A 16,797-nucleotide genomic window follows, 5' to 3' on the forward strand; every position below is an offset into this window, starting at 1 on the left:
CCCCAAAAACCCCAAAATCCTGCTCAAAAAATCCCAAAAATCCCATCCCAAAAACCCCAAAAATCCCATCCCAAAATCCCCTAAAACTCGGCTCTGTCCCCTCTCTCGGGGATGTGCTCGTCGTTGAACTTCACCGACACCTCGTAGTCACCTGGGGGGATTTGGGGTTAGTTGGGACCCCAAAAACCCCAAAATCCTGCTCAAAAACCCCAAAATCCTGCTCAAAAAATCCCCAAAATCCTGCTCAAAAAACCCCAAAAATCCCATCCCAAAAACCCCAAAACTCGGCTTCGCTCCCTATCGGGGATGTGCTGTCGTTGAACTTCACCGACACCTCGTAGTCACCTGGAGGGATTTTGGGTTAGTTGGGACCCCAAAAACCCCAAAATCCTGCTCAAAAAATCCCGAAAATCCTGCTCAAAAAATCCCGAAAATCCTGCTCAAAAAAACCGAAAATCCTGCTCAAAAATCCCAAAAATCCCATTACAAAAACCCCCAAAACTCAGCTTTTGTCCCTATCGGGGCTGTGCTGTCGTTGAACTTCACCGACACCTCGTAGTCACCTGAGAGGGGTTTGGGGTCAGGGTTTGGGACCAAAAACCCCAAAATCCTGCTCAAAAAATCCCCAAATCCTGCTCAAAAAATCCCAAAAATCTCAACCCAAAATCCCTAAAAAACCCGCTCCAAATCCCAAAACTCGGCTTTGTCCCCTATTGGGGATGTTTTTGTCCTGAACTTCACCGACACCTCGTATAGGGGAAGGGTTTGGGATTAGCTGGGACCCCAAAAATCCCAAAATCCTGCTCAAAAAATCCCCAAAATCCTGCTCAAAAAACCCCAAAATTCCTGCTCCAAAATCCCCCAAAACTCGGCTTTGTCCCCTGTCGGGGCTGTGCTGTCGTTGAACTTCACCCACACCTCGCAGTCACCTGGGAGGGATTTGGGATTAGGGGAGGGGTCTGACCCCAAAACCACCAAAATCCTAAAAATCCCACCCCAAAAACCCCAAAATCCCATAAAAACCCCATAAAAACCCCATAAAAGCCCCAAACGCGGCACGGACCGGGCTCCTGCACCACGTAGGAGACCCCGCACGAGCCGTCCTTGTGGTCCTCGAAGGCGATCTCGGCCTTGCTGGGACCCTCGACGGCGATGGAGAGACCCCCGGCGCCGGCCTCGCGCGTCCAGATGCTGAACTCGGCTGGGGAGGGGGAAAAACGGGGTCAGGGAGCCCCAAAAACCCCAAAACCACCCCAAAAACCCCAAAAACCACCCCAAAAACCCCATAAACCACCCCAAAAACCCCCAAAATCACCCCAAAAACCACCCAGAAACCCCATAAACCACCCCAAAATCCCCAAAAATCACCCCAAAATCACCCCAAAAACCCCAAAAATCACCCCAAAACCCCATAAACTATGGCTGTACTGGGAAAATCCCAAAAACCCCATAAATTCCCCCAAAAATACAATATGGGGTAAACCCCATAAATTCCCCCATAAGAACACCGAGACCCCCGGCCCCGCATTGTGGGGCTGGATGCCAACTTGGTTGGGGAGGGGGAAACGGGGTCAGGGAACCCCAAAAATCACCTCAAAAACCCCATAAACCACCCAGAAACCCATAAACCACCCCAAAATCCCCATAAACCATGGCTGTACTGGGAAAACCCCATAAACCCCATAAGGACACCGAGACCCCCGGCCCCGCATTGTGGGGCTGGACACCAAACTCGGCTGGGGAGGGGGAAAACGGGGTCAGGGAGCCCCAAAAACCCCAAAAATCACCCCAAAAACCCCAAAAACCACCCCAAAAACCCCAAAAACCACCCCAAAAACCCCAAAAACCACCCAAAATCCCCAATAAACCACCCCAAAAACCCCAAAAACCACCCCAAAATCCCCAAAAACCACCCCAAAAACCCCAAAAACCACCCCAAAAACCCCAAAAACCACCCCAAAAACCACCCCAAAAACCACCCCAAAAACCCCAAAAACCACCCCAAAACCCCCAAAAATCACCCCAAAAATCACCCCAAAAACCCCAAAAACCACCCCAAAAACCCCATAAACCACCCCAAAAACCCCATAAACCATGGCTGTACTGGGAAAATCCCAAAAACCCAAAAAATTGCCCCAAAAATGCAATATGGGGTAAACCCCATAAATTCTCCCATAAGGACACCGAGACCCCCGCCCTGCACTGTGGGGCTGGATGCCAAACTCGGCTGGGGAGGGGGAAAAACGGGGTCAGGGAGCCCCAAAAACCCCAAAAATCACCCCAAAAACCCCATAAACCACCCCAAAAACCCCATAAACCATGGCTGTACTGGGAAAATCCCATAAATTCCCCCATAAGGACACCGAGACCCCCGGCCCCGCATTGTGGGGCTGGACACCAAACTCGGCTGGGGAGGGGGAAAAACGGGGTCAGGGAACCCCAAAAACCCCAAAAATCACCCCAAAAACCACCCAATAAACCACCCCAAAACCCCATAAACCACCCCAAAAACCCCATAAACCACGGCTGTACTGGGAAAATCCCATAAATTCCCCCATAAGGACACCGAGACCCCCGGCCCCGCCTCTCACATCCAGATGCTGAACTCGGCTGGGGAGGGGGAGATCGGGGTCAGGGAACCCCAAAAACCCCAAAAATCACCCCAAAAACCACCCCAAAAATCACCCCAAAAACCCCAAAAACCACCCCAAAAATCACCCCAAAAACCCCAAAACCCCCATAAACCACCCCAAAACCCTGCAGTGTGGGGTAAATCCTACAAATTCCCCTATAAGGCCACAGAAACCCTTGGCTCCATCCCATTTTCGGGGTCCCCCTCCCATTTTCAGTGCCCCCAATCCCACTTTTAAGGTTCCCCCTCCCCATTTTCAGTGCCCCCCTCCCCATTTTCGGGGTCCCCACCCCAATTTCGGGGCACTCCATTGGGGGTCCCTGCCCCATTTTGTGGTTCCCCCTCCCATTTTCGGGGTCCCCCCCCACCCCAATTTCGGGCACTCATCGGGGTCCCTGCCCCATTTTCAGTGCCCCCAATCCCATTTTCAGTGCCCCCCTCCCCATTTTCGGGGTCCCCACCCCGTTTTCGGGGCACTCACCGGGGGTCCCTGCCCCATTTTCAGTGCCCCCCTCCCCATTTTCAGGGTCCCCCATCCCATTTTTGGGGCACTCACCGGGGGTCCCTCCCATTTTCAGTGCCCCCTCCCCATTTTCAGTGTCCCCAATCCCATTTTTGGGGTCCCCCTCCCCATTTTCGGGGTCCCCCACCCCGTTTTCGGGGCACTCACCGGGGGTCCCTGCCCCATTTTCAGTGCCCCCTCCCCATTTTCAGTGTCCCCAATCCCATTTTTAAGGTTCCCCCTCCCCATTTTCAGTGTCCCCAATCTCATTTTCGGGGTCCCCAATTTCATTTTTAAGGTTCCCCCATCCCAATTTTGGGGCACTCACCGGGGGTCCCTGCCCCATTTTCAGTGCCCCCCTCCCCATTTTCAGTGCCCCCCTCCCCATTTTCAGTACCCCCAAATCCCATTTTCGGGGTCCCCATGCCCATTTCCGGGGTCCCCAATCCCATTTTTGGGGTCCCCCATCCCATTTTCAGTGTCCCCAATCTCATTTTCAGTGTCCCCAATCCCATTTTCAAGGTCCCCCTCCCCATTTTCAGTGCCCCCCTCCCCATTTTCAGTGCCCCCCTCCCCATTTTCAGTGCCCCCAATCCCATTTTCAGTGCCCCCCTCCCCATTTTTGAGGTCCCCACCCCGTTTTTGGGGCACTCACCGGGGTCCCTGCCCCATTTTCAGTGCCCCCAATCCCATTTTCAGTGCCCCCCACCCCGTTTTGGGGCACTCACCGGGGGTCCCGGCCTCGGCCCTCTCCAGCCCGGGCCCCCCTGCCCGGACCTTGTGGGCGCCGCCCTCGCCCAGGGGTCCCACGGTGAACTGGAAGGGGCTCCCGGGCACGTGCTGGCCCCGGTCCTTGACGCTGACCCGGTGGGCGCCGGTTTCCTGCGGCACGAACCGGACCCCGACCGTGCCCCCCGCACCGGGCACCACCTGCGCGGCCACCGGCTGGCCCGAGGGACCGGCCACCTGCGCGGTGACATCCGAGATGGAGAGCTCTGGGGGGAAAAATGGGGTAAAAATGTGATTATTGGGGTTATTTATGGGGATGGTCAGTGTGGGACCGGCCACCTGTGCGGTGACGTCCGAGATGGAGAGCTCTGGGGAGAAATGGGGGAAAATGGGGTAAAAATGGGGGAAAAATGGGGTGAAAATGGGGGGGAAATGGGGGGGAAATGGGGAATGGTCAGTGTGGGACCGGCCACCTGTGCGGTGACGTCCGAGATGGAGAGTTCTGGGGGAAAATGGGGAAAAAATGGGGGGAAATGGGGTTAAAATGGGGGGGAAATGGGGAATGGTCAGTGTGGGACCGGCCACCTGCGCCGTGACGTCCGAGATGGAGAGCTCTGGGGGAAAATGGGGAAAAATGGGGTAAAAATGGGGGAAAATGGGGTAAAAATGGGGTAAAAATGGGGGGGAAATGGGGGGGAAATGGGGGGAAAATGGGGGGAAATGGGGTAAAAATGGGGTAAAAATGGGGTAAAAATGGGATTATTTGGGTTATTTATGGGAATGGTCAGTGTGGGACCGGCCACCTGCGCGGTGACGTCGGAGATGGAGAGCTCTGGGGGGAAAATGGGGAAAAAATGGGGGAAAAATGTGATTATTGGGGTTATTTATGGGGAATGGTCAATGAGGGACCGGCCACCTGTGCGGTGACATCGGAGATGGAGAGTTCTGGGGAAATGGGGAAAAATCGGGTTATTTAGGGAAAAAAATGGGGTAAAAATGGGGTTATCTATGGGGAATGGTCAGTGTGGGACCGGCCACCTGCGCGGTGACGTCCGAGATGGAGAGCTCTGGGGTAAAATGGGGTAAAAATGGGGGGGAAATGGGGGAAAAACGGGGTAAAAATGGGGTAAAAATGGGGAATGGTCAGTGTGGGACCGGCTACCTGCACAGTGACGTCCAAGATGGAGAGTTCTGGGGAGAAATGGGGAAAAATGGGGGAAAATGGGGTAAAAATGATCAATATGGGACCAGTGACCTGGGCTGCGACAGGGGAGATGGAGAGTTCTGGGGGAAAAATGGAAAGAATGGGGGAAAATGGGGTTATTGGGGGGAAAATGGGATTATTGGGGGAAAAACGGGGTTATTGGGGGGAAAATGGGGTTATTTAGGGGAAATTTTCCATATGGGACTGATCACCTGTGCAGTCACCTGAAAGTTCTGGGGGAAAAAAAAAGGAAAAAAGAAAAAGAAAGGGGGAAAAAAAGCCAGGCAAAGGTCTCTGGGGGGACACTCAGGACCCCCCAAAACGCCCCCAGGTCACTCAAAAATCCCCCAAGGACCCCCAAAACCCCCCAGGACCCCCCAGATATCCTCCAGGACACCTCCAGAGATGATCAGGGGCTCCATGAGGACACTCAGGACCCTCTGAAGACCCCCCAAAACACCTTCAGGACCCCCCAAAACCTCCCCAAAATCACTCCAGGACCCCCAGACCCCCCCAAACACCTGCAGAGATGCTCGGGGGCTCCATGAGGACACTCAGGACCCCCTGGAGACCCCCCAAAACCCCCCCAAAATCACTCCTGGACCCTCTGAACACCTGCAGGGATGCTCGGGGGCTCCATGAGGACACTCAGGACCCCCTGAAGACCCCCCAAAACCCCCCCAAAATCCCTCCAGGACCCCCAGACCCCCTTGAACACCTCCAGGGATGATCAGGGGCTCCATGAGGACACTCAAGACCCCCTGAAGACCCCCCAAAACTCCCCCAAAATCGCTCCAGGACCCCCTGAACACCTCCAGGGATGCTCGGGGGCTCCATAAGGACACTCAGAACCCCCTGAGGACCCCCCAAAACCCCCCCAAAATCACTCCAGGACCCCCTGACCCCCTTGAACACCTCCAGAGATGCTTGGGGGCTCCATGAGGACACTCAGGATCCCCTGAGGACCCCCCAAAAGCCCCCCAAAATCACTCCAGGACCCCGAACACCTCCAGGGATGCTCAGGGGCTCCATGAGGACACTCAGAACCCCTGAGGACCCCCCAAAACCCCCCCAAAATCGCTCCAGGACCCCCCCCAGGATCCCCTTGAACACCTCCAGGGATGCTCGGGGGCTCCATGAAGACGCTCAAGACCCCCTGAAGACCCCCCAAAATTGCTCCAGGACCCCCCCCAGGATCCCGAACACCTCCAGAGATGCTCAGGGGCTCCATGAAGACACTCAGGACCCCCTGAAGACCCCCCAAAACACCCCCAAAATCACTCCAGGACCCCCCCAGGACCCCCAGACCCCCTCAAACACCTGCAGAGATGCTCAGGGGCTCCATGAGGACACTCAGAACCCCTGAAGACCCCCCAAAACTCCCCCAAAATCGCTCCAGGACCCCCCCCAGGACCCCAAACACCTGCAGGGATGCTCGGGGGCTCCATGAGGACACTCAGGACCCCCTGAAGACCCCCCAAAACCCCCCAAAATCACTCCAGGACCCCCAGACCCCTTGAACACCTCCAGAGATGCTCAGGGGCTCCATGAAGACACTCAGGACCCCCTGAAGACCCCCCAAAACACCTCCAGGACCCCCCCAGGACCCCAAACACCCCACAGGGATGCTCAGGGGCTCCATGAGGACACTCAAGACCCCCTGAAGACCCCCCAAAACACCTCCAGGACCCCCCCAAACCCCCTCCAGGACCCTCCCCAGACCCCCCCAGGACCCCCCCGGACCCTCACCGGGCATTTTGAGGCTGAGGTCGCAGGGGGTGCCCACGCTGGCCTCGGGGGGGGCGCGGCGCCGCCGGGTGATGCTCTCGCGGACCCGGCCCTCGCCCGTCACCTTCACCGAGAAGGGGCTCCCTGGGGAGGGGGGGTTTGGGTCAGTCGGGACCCCCAGAGCTCCCCCAAATTCCCCCAGAACCCCCCTCAAAATCCCCAAATTGCCCTGAGTTCAGAACCCCCCAAATCCCCCCAAAATCCCTCAAATGAGGCTCCCCCAGCCCCAGCACCTTCACCCAGAGGGGGCTCCCTGGGGAGGGGGTTTGGGGTCAGTTGGGACCCCCCAAAAACCTCCTGAGACCCCCCCAGGACCCCCCCGACCCCCAAAACTCCAGATTCCCTGAGTTCAGAATCCCCAAAATCCCCCCCAAAATGCCCAAATGAGGCTCCCCACCCGCCCTCGCCCGTCACCTCACCAGAAGGGGCTCCCTGGGGAGGGGGGGTTTGGGTCAGTCGGGACCCCCAGAGCTCCCCCAAATTCCCCCGGAACCCCCCTCAAATCCAAATCCGAACCCCCCAAATCCAATTGCCCGATTCAGAACCCCACCCAAATCCCCCAAAAATCCCCAAATGAGGCTCCCCCAGCCCCGGCACCTTCACCCAGAAGGGGCTCCCTGGGGAGGGGGTTTGGGGTCAGTTGGGACCCCCAAAAACCTCCTGAGACCCCCCCAGGACCCCCCCCAAAATCTCCAAATTTCCCTGAGTTCGGAATCCCCAAAATCCCCCCAAAATGCCAATCCTTTCCCAGTCCCTCCATGCCCCTCTAGCCCCATCCAATGTCCCCAAATCCCCTCCCAAGGTCCCCAAATCCCCTCAATGTCCCCAAATCCCCTCCCAATCCTCCCATGCCCCCAATTGCCTTCCAACCCTGTCCCATTCCACCTATCCCCAAATTGCCCCTCCCAGTGACCCCAAGACCCCCTTCAGCTCCCCCAAAGTCCCTCCCAGTATCTCCCAATGTCCCCAAATCCCCTCCCAGTATCCCCCAATCCCTCCCAGTAGCTCCCAGTCCCCCCCAGTCCCCCCAATCCCTCCCAGTGCCCCCCAGTCCCTCCCAGTCCCCCCCAGTCCCTCCCAATCCCCCTCCCAGTGCCCCCCAATTGCCTTCCAACCTGTCCCAGTCACCCCAAAATCTCCTCCCAGTGACCCCAACTCCCTCCAGTAGCTCCCAGTATCCTCCAATCCTCTCCTCAAATGAGGCTCCCCGCCCGCCCTCGCCCGCACCCTCACCCAGAGGGGCTCCTGGGGAGGGGAATTGGGGTCAGTTGGGACCCAGAGCTCCCCCAAATTCCCCAGAACCCCCCTCAAATCCCAAATTGCCCTGAGTTCAGAACCCCAAATCCCCAATGAGGCTCCCCCAGCCCCAGCACCTTCACCCAGAGGGGGCTCCCTGGGGAGGGGGGAATTGGGGTCAGTCGGGACCCCCAGAGCTCCCCCAAATTCCCTCCCAGTCCCTCCCAGTGTCCCCCAGTCCCTTTCCAGTTCCTTCCAGTGCCCCTCTAGCCCCATCCAATGTCCCCAAATCCCTCCCAGTTCCTCCAATCCCCTCCCAGTCCCCCCCAGTGTCCCCCAATTGCCTTCCAACCCTGTCCCAGTCACCCCAAATCTCCTCCCAGTGACCCCAAACTCCCTCCCAGTAGCTCCCAGTATCCTCCAATCCTCTCCCAGTCCCTCCAATCCCTCCCAGTGTCCCCAATCCCATCCCAGTCCCCCCAATCCCCTCCCAGTGCCCCCAGTCCATCCCAGTCCCCCCAATCCCCTCCCAGTGCCCCCCAGTCCATCCAGTGCCCCCCAGTTCCCATCCAATCCCTCCCAGTTCCCTCCAAGCCCATCCCAGTCCCTCCCAGTGCCCCAATCCCTCCCAGTGCCCCCCAATTGCCTTCCAACCCTGTCCCAGTCACCCCAAATCCCCTCCCAATGTCCCCAGATCCCCTTCCAGCTCCCCCCAGTCCCTCCCAGTGTCCCCAATCCCCTCCCAGTGCCCCCCAATCCCCTCCCAGTGCCCCCCAGTCCATCCCAGTGCCCCCCAGTTCCCTCCCAATCCCTCCCAGTCCCCCCCAAGCCCCTCCCAATCCCTCCCAGTGCCCCCCAATCCCTCCCAGTGCCCCCCAGTCCCTCCCAGTGTCCCCCAAGCCCCTCCCAGTCCCTCCCAGTGCCCCCCAATTGCCTTCCAACCCTGTCCCAGTCACCCCAAATCCCCTCCCAGTGACCCCAAACTCCCTCCCAGTAGCTCCCAGTATCCCCCAATCCTCTCCCAGTCCCCCCCAATCCCTTCCCACTGTCCCCAGTGCCCCCCAGTCCCCTCCCAGTGTCCCCAATCCCATCCCAGTCCCCCCCAATCCCCTCCCAGTGCCCCCCAGTCCATCCCAGTGCCCCCCAGTTCCCTCCCAATCCCCTCCCAGTTCCCTCCAATCCCCTCCCAATCCCTCCCAGTGCCCCCCAGTCCCTCCCAGTGTCCCCCAAGCCCCTCCCAGTCCCTCCCAGTGCCCCCCAATTGCCTTCCAACCCTGTCCCAGTCACCCCAAATCCCCTCCCAATGTCCCCAGATCCCCTTCCAGCTCCCCCCAGTATCTCCCAATGTCCCCAAATCTTCTCCCAGTGCCCCCCAATCCCTCCCAGTCCCCCCCAGTGCCCCCCAGCTCTCACCGGGCACGTGCTGCTCCCCGAATTTGACGGAGATGATGTAGTTGCCGGGCTCGGTGGGGCAGTAGGACACGCGGCACGTGCCGTCCTCCAGCTCCTCCGTGGTGATGTCCACCTTGCTGGGGCCCTCGATGGACAGGCTCAGGCCCCCGTACCCTGGGGGGGTCACAGGGTGAGGACAGACCCCAAAAACCCCCAAAAAATCCACCCCAAAAAACCCCAAATCCCAAAATCCGCCACATTGCTTAAAAACCCTGAAATAACACAAAAAAACCCACCAAAAAATCCCATTAAAAACCCCAAAAACCCCTCACTGGACAGGCTCAGGCCCCCGTACCCTGGGGGGGTCACAGGGTGAGGACAGACCCCAAAAACCCCCAAAAAATCCACCCCAAAAAACCCCAAAACCACCAAATCTGCCATATTGCATAAAAACCCTAAAATACCCCCCAAAAAACCCCCAAAAACCCCATTAAAAATTCCAAAAAGCCCTCGATGGACAGGCTCAGGCCCCCGTACCCTGGGGGGGTCACAGGGTGAGGACAGACCCCAAAAACCCCCAAAAAATCCACCCCAAAAAACCCCAAAAACACCAAATCTGCCATATCACATAACCACCCTAAAATACCCCCAAAAATCCCATTAAAAACCCCAAAAAACCTCTAAAATACCCCCAAAAATCCCATTAAAAACCCCAAAAATCCCTCACTGGACAGGCTCAGGCCCCCGCACCCTGGGGGGGTCACAGGGTGAGGACAGACCCCAAAAAATCCACCCCAAAAAAGCCTCAAATCCCCCAGTACAAACCAGTGTCCCCAGTGCCCCTCCCAGTGCCCCCAGTCCGTCCCAGTGCCCCTCGCTCAGGCCCAGTCCCTGTCACTCCCATTGTCCCCAGTGCCATTCCCAGTGTCCCCAATGTCCCCAAACCCCCTCCCAGTGCTCCCAGTGCTCCCAGTCCCTCCCAGTCTCACCGGCCTGGCGGGTGTTGATGGTGAACTGGGCTGGTTGGAACGTGGTGCCCTCGCTCAGGCCCTGTCCCTGTCACTCCCAGTGCCATTCCCAGCGTCCCCAGTGTCCCCAGATCCCCTCCCAGTCCCTCCCAGTGCTCCCAGTGCTCCCAGTGCTCCCAGTCCCTCCCAGTCCTCCCAGTGCTCCCAGTCTCACCGGCCTGGCGGGTGTCGATGGTGAACTGGGCCGGCTGGAACATGGTGCCCTCGCTCAGGCCCAGTCCCTGTCACTCCCAGTGCCACTTCCAGTGTCCCCAAACCCCCTCTCAGTGTCCCCAGATCCCCTCCCAGTCCCTCCCAGTCCATCCCAGTGCTCCCAGTCCCTCCCAGTGCTCCCAGTCCCTCCCAGTGCTCCCAGTCCCTCCCAGTCCGTCCCAGTCTCACCGGCCTGGCGGGTGTCGATGGTGAACTGGGCCGGCTGGAACGTGGTGCCCTCGCTCAGGCCCTGTCCCTGTCACTCCCAGTGTCCCCAGTGCCATTCCCAGTGTCCCCAATGTCCCCAAATCCCCTCCCAGTGCTCCCAGTCCCTCCCAGTGCTCCCAGTCTCACCGGCCTGGCGGGTGTCGATGGTGAACTGGGCCGGCTGGAACGTGGTGCCCTCGCTCAGGCCCGGGCCCCGCAGCAGCACCCGCGAGGCGTCGCCGAGCTCGGCCTGGCTGATGGTGACAGACAGGGGACTGCGGGGCAGGGGTTGGCCACCACGGGTGACATGGACCAGGTGCTCCCCCACCTCCTGGGGGACAAACGAGATCCCTGCGGGGACAGGGATGTGTCACACATGGGGACAGGGACAGGGACATGGACATGTCACAGACAGGGACACAGGGACACAGGGACAGCAGCCAGGCCACCACGGGTGACATGGACCAGGTGCTCCCCCACCTCCTGGGGGACAAACGAGATCCCTGCGGGGACAGGGATGTGTCACACATGGGGACAGGGAAATGTCACACACAGGGACAGGGACAGGGACATGTCACACACAGGGACACAGGGACATGGAAATGTCACACACAGACAGGGACAGGGACATGTCACACACAGGGACACAGGGACATGTCACACACAGGGACACAGGGACATGTCACACACAGGGACATGGAAATGTCACACACAGGGACAGGGAAATGTCACACACAGGGACACAGGGACAGGGGCTGTCCCCCGCGGGTGACATGGACCAGGTGCTCCCCCACCTCCTGGGGGACAAACGAGATCCCTGCGGGGACAGGGATGTGTCACACATGGGGACAGGGACAGGGAAATGTCACACACAGGGACAGGGACATGTCACACACAGGGACAGGGACAGGGACATGTCACACACAGGGACACAGGGGCAGGGGCTGTTCCCCCCCTGGTGACATGGACCAGGTGCTCCCCACCTCCTGGGGAACAAAGGAAATACCTGTGACAGGGAAATGTCACACACAGGGACAGGGACATGGAAATGTCACACACAGGGACATGGAAATGTCACACACAGGGACACAGGGACAGGGACATGTCACACACAGGGACAGGGACACAGGGACAGTGAGAGTACAGGGACAGAGATATAGGGTACAATGTCCCCAGTGTCCCCAATGATGTCCCCAGCAGTGTCCCCTCACCAAGGTGGCTGTTGTGCAGGGCTCCATGTCCCCAATGTCCCCAATGTCCCCAATGTCCCCAATGTCCCCATACCCAGGTGGCCGTCCTGGAGCCCTTTGAGCATGCAGGGCTCCATGTCCCCAATGTCCCCAATGTCCCCAATGTCCCAGTGATGTCCCCAATGTCCCCAATGTTCCCAATGTCCCCATACCCAGGTGGCCGTCCCGGAGCCGTTTCAGCGTGCAGGGCTCCATGTCCCCAATGATGTCCCCAATGTCCCCAATGTCCCCAATGATGTCCTCAATGTCCCCAATGTCCCCAATATCCCCAATGTCCCCAGTGTCCCCAGTGATGTCCCCAATGTCCCCAATGATGTCCCCATACCCAGGTGGCCGTCCCGGAGCCGTTTCAGCGTGCAGGGCTCCATGTCCCCAATGTCCCCAATGTCCCCAATGTCCCCAATGTCCCCAATGTCCCCAATGGTGTCCCCTCACCCAGGTGGCCGTCCCGGAGCCGTTTCAGCGTGCAGGGCTCCATGTCCCCAGTGTCCCCATTGTCCCCAATGTCCCCAATGTCCCCAATGTCCCCAATGTCCCCAATGATGTCCCCAATGTCCCCAGTGTCCCCAATGTCCCCAATGTCCCCAATGTCCCCAATGTCCCCAGTGTCCCCTCACCCAGGTGGCCGTCCCGGAGCCGTTTCAGCGTGCAGGGCTCCATGTCCCCAATGTCCCCAATGATGTCCCCATTGTCCCCAATGTCCCCAATGTCCCCTCACCCAGGTGGCCGTCCCTCAGCCATTTCAGCGTGCAGGGCTCCATGTCCCCAATGTCCCCAATGTCCCCAATGATGTCCCCAATGGTGTCCCCAGTGTCCCCAGTGATGTCCCCTCACCAAGGTGGCCGTCCCAGAGCCGTTTCAGCGTGCAGGGCTCCATGTCCCCAATGTCCCCAATGGTGTCCCATTGTCCCCGGTGTCCCCTCACCCAGGTGGCCGTCCCGGAGCCGTTTCAGCGTGCAGGGCTCCATGTCCCCAATGTCCCCAATGTCCCCAATGTCCCCAATGTCCCCAATGTCCCCAGTGTCCCCAATGTCCCCAGTGTCCCCAATGTCCCCAATGTCCCCAATGTCCCCTCACCCAGGTGGCTGTCCCGGAGCCGTTTCAGTGTGCAGGGCTCCATGTCCCCAATGTCCCCAGTGATGTCCCCAATGTCCCCATACCCAGGTGGCCGTCCCGGAGCCGTTTCAGCGTGCAGGGCTCCATGTCCCCAATGTCCCCAATGTCCCCAATGATGTCCCCAATGTCCCCAGTGTCCCCAGTGTCCCCAATATCCCCAATGTCCCCAATGTCCCCACTGTCCCTAGTGATGTCCCCAATGTCCCCAATGATGTCCCCAATGTCCCCATACCCAGGTGGCCGTCCCAGAGCTGTTTCAGCATGCAGGGCTCCATGTCCCCAATGTCCCCAGTGTCCCCAGTGTCCCCAATGATGTCCCCAATGTCCCCAATGTCCCCAATGATGTCCCCAGTGGTGTCCCCTCACCCAGGTGGCCGTCCCGGAGCCGTTTCAGCGTGCAGGGCTCGCGCCGCCCCGAGGGCGCGGTGACGGTGGCGCTCAGCTGGCTCAGGTCCCCAATGTCCCCAAAGTCCAGCGGGATCTCGGCCGAGGCGCCGACCTTGAGGTGGGACTGGCGCAGGGAATCGTCACCTGAGGGGACACAGGGGTCACCCAGGGGTCACTCAGGGGTCACCCAGGGGTCAGGGGGTCACCCAGGGGTCACTGGGGTTATTTTTGCGGGGTTTTTTGGGGATTTTTTCTCATTTTTTAAGGGTTTTTTTCAGTTTTTTTCCCCAATTTTTGTTCCTCACCCATGATCCTGGCAGTGAAGGGGCTGCCAGCGAATTGCCAGTGACCCCAGGTCAGGTTTTTTGGGGATTTTCCTCATTTTTTCAGTTATTTTCAGGGTTTTTTTTTGTTTTTTTCCCGAATTTTTATGTTTTTTCCCCAATTCTGCTGTTTTTACCGGTGATCCTGGCGGTGAAGGGGCTGCCAGCGATGCGCCAGTGACCCCAGGTGTGTTTGTCAGGGTTTTGGTGGTTTTTTTGGGGTTTTTTTGGGGTTTTTTGTGGATTTTTTCTCTTTTTTTCAGTTTTTGCTTTGTTTTTTTCCCGAATTTTTGTGTTTTTTCCCCAATTCTGCTGTTTTTACCGGTGATCCTGGCGGTGAAGGGGCTGCCAGCGATGTGCCAGTGACCCCAGGTGTGCCAGGTGTGTTTCTCAGGGGTTTTTTTGGGTTTTTTTGGGTTTTTTTTATTTTTTCTCATTTTTTCAGTTTTTGCTTTGTTTTTTTCCCGAATTTTTGTGTTTTTACCGGTGATCCTGGCGGTGAAGGGGCTGCCAGCGATGTGCCAGTGACCCCAGGTGTGTTTCTCAGGGGTTTTTTTGGGTTTTTTTTTTTTATTTTTTCTCATTTTTTTCAGTTTTTGCTTTGTTTTTTCCCGAATTTTTGTGTTTTTTCCCCAATCCTGCTATTTTTTACCCGTGATCCTGGCGGTGAAGGGGCTGCCAGCGATGTACCAGTGACCCCAGGTGTGCCAGGTGTGTTTGTCAGGGCTTTTGGTGGGTTTCTTTGGGGTTTTTTTCTCGTTTTTTTCAGTTTTTTCTTTGTTTTTTCCCTAAATTTTCTGGTTTTTCCCCAATCCTGCTGTTTTTTACGCGTGATCCTGGCGGTGAAGGGGCTGCCAGCGATGTGCCAGTGACCCCAGGTGTGCCAGGTGTGTTTGTCAGGGGGTTTTTTGGGGTTTTTTGGGGTTTTTTGTGGATTTTTTCTCATTTTTTTCAGTTTTTGTTTTGTTTTTTCCCAAATTTTTGTGTTTTTTCCCGATTTTTTGTGTTTTTACCGGTGATCCTGGCGGTGAAGGGGCTGCCGGCGATGTGCCAGCGACCCCAGGTGTGTTTGTCAGGGGTTTTGGTGGGTTTCTTTGGGGTTTTTTTCTCATTTTTTTCAGTTTTGCTTTGTTTTTTCCCAAATTTTTGTGTTTTTTCCCGAATTTTTGTGTTTTTACCGGTGATCCTGGCGGTGAAGGGGCTGCCAGCGATGTACCAGTGACCCCAGGTGTGTTTGTCAGGGGTTTTTTGTGTATTTTTTCTCATTTTTTTCAGTTTTTGTTTTGTTTTTTCCCGAATTTTTGTGTTTTTACCGGTGATCCTGGCGGTGAAGGGGCTGCCAGCAATGTGCCAGTGACCCCAGGTGTGTTTGTCAGGTTTTTTTGGGTTTTTGTGGATTTTTCTCATTTTTTCAGTTTTTATTTTGTTTTTTCCCGAATTTTTGTGTTTTTTCCCGAATTTTTGTGTTTTTTCCCCAATTCTGCTGTTTTTACCGGTGATCCTGGCGGTGAAGGGGCTGCCGGCGATGTGCTTGTCGTTGTACTTGACCACGATGCCGTAGTCCCCGGGCAGCACGGGCAGGTAGGACACGGAGCAGGTGCCGTCGCCGTTGTCCTGGCAGCTGATCTCGGCCTTGGAGGGGCCCTCGACGGCCAGGGACAGACCCCCTGCGGACAGACAGACAGACGGACACGGTCAGGGGCCCTCGACGGCCAGGGACAGACCCCCTGAGGACAGACGGACAGACACGGTCAGGGACAGACCCCCTGAGGACAGACGGACACACGGACATGGTCAGGGGACACATGGGGACAGTTAGGGACAGCCTGGGGACACAGGGACAGACTGCAACCCTCCACGGCCAGGGACAGACCCCCTGAGGACAGACGGACACACGGACACGGTCAGGGGACACAGGGACAGCCTGGGGCCCTCCACGGCCAGGGACAGACCCCCTGAGGACAGACGGACACACGGACACGGTCAGGGGCCCTCCACGGCCAGGGACAGACCCCCTGTGGACAGACAGACAGACAGACACGGTCAGGGGACACATGGGGACAGTTAGGGGCCCTCGACGGCCAGGGACAGACCCCCTGAGGACAGACAGACAGACGGACACACGGACACGGTCAGGGACAGACCCCCTGCGGACAGACGGACACACGGACATGGTCAGGGACAGACCCCCTAAGGACAGACGGACAGACGGACACGGTCAGGGACAGACCCCCTAAGGACAGACGGACACACGGACACGGTCAGGGGACACATGGGGACAGACAGACATGGTCAGGGACCCTCCACGGCCAGGGAAAGACCCCCTAAGGACAGACGGACAGACAGACACATGGACACGGTCAGGGACAGACTGCAACCCTCCACGGCCAGGGACAGACCCCCTGAGGACAGACAGACAGACGGACACATGGACACGGTCAGGGACAGACCCCCTAAGGACAGATGGACAGACGGACACGGTCAGGGACAGACTGGGACCTCCACGGCCAGGGACAGACTCCCTGAGGACAGACGGACAGACGGACATGGTCAGGGACAGCCTGGGGACACAGGGACAGCCTGGGGCCCTCCATGGCCAGGGACAGACCCCCTAAGGACAGATGGACACACGGGGACAGGTAGGAACAGGGACAGACCCATAAGGACAGACGGACAGTTAGGGACAGCCTGGGGACAGTTAGGGACAAGGGACAGTGTGAGGGACCATCCACGGCCAGGGACAGACCCCCTGAGGACAAACGGACACACAGGGACAGTTGGGGACAGGGACAGTGTGAGGGACCTTCCACG

At 57.8% G+C, this 16,797-nt stretch overlaps 1 protein-coding gene across 1 annotated transcript in view; it reads right to left on the minus strand.

Moving 5' to 3' along the window:
* Nucleotides 1-80: 80 nt before the first annotated feature.
* The window catches only part of LOC135441889 (filamin-A-like), a 27,959-nt gene continuing 11,242 nt past the window's right edge, over nucleotides 81-16,797 (minus strand). Inside the window, exons 7-15 of the mRNA XM_064701446.1 lie at nucleotides 15,480-15,653; nucleotides 13,643-13,807; nucleotides 11,058-11,261; nucleotides 9,505-9,657; nucleotides 6,817-6,939; nucleotides 4,449-4,477; nucleotides 3,863-4,100; nucleotides 1,064-1,201; nucleotides 81-151 (exon numbers count right to left, since the gene is read on the minus strand). Coding sequence (XP_064557516.1) covers nucleotides 81-151; nucleotides 1,064-1,201; nucleotides 3,863-4,100; nucleotides 4,449-4,477; nucleotides 6,817-6,939; nucleotides 9,505-9,657; nucleotides 11,058-11,261; nucleotides 13,643-13,807; nucleotides 15,480-15,653 — 1,295 coding nt within the window. The remainder of the gene's footprint in view (nucleotides 152-1,063; nucleotides 1,202-3,862; nucleotides 4,101-4,448; nucleotides 4,478-6,816; nucleotides 6,940-9,504; nucleotides 9,658-11,057; nucleotides 11,262-13,642; nucleotides 13,808-15,479; nucleotides 15,654-16,797) is intronic.

The sequence above is a fragment of the Zonotrichia leucophrys genome, unplaced genomic scaffold, assembly GCF_028769735.1.
Source record: "Zonotrichia leucophrys gambelii isolate GWCS_2022_RI unplaced genomic scaffold, RI_Zleu_2.0 Scaffold_633_29258, whole genome shotgun sequence".
Classification (NCBI taxonomy): domain Eukaryota; kingdom Metazoa; phylum Chordata; class Aves; order Passeriformes; family Passerellidae; genus Zonotrichia; species Zonotrichia leucophrys.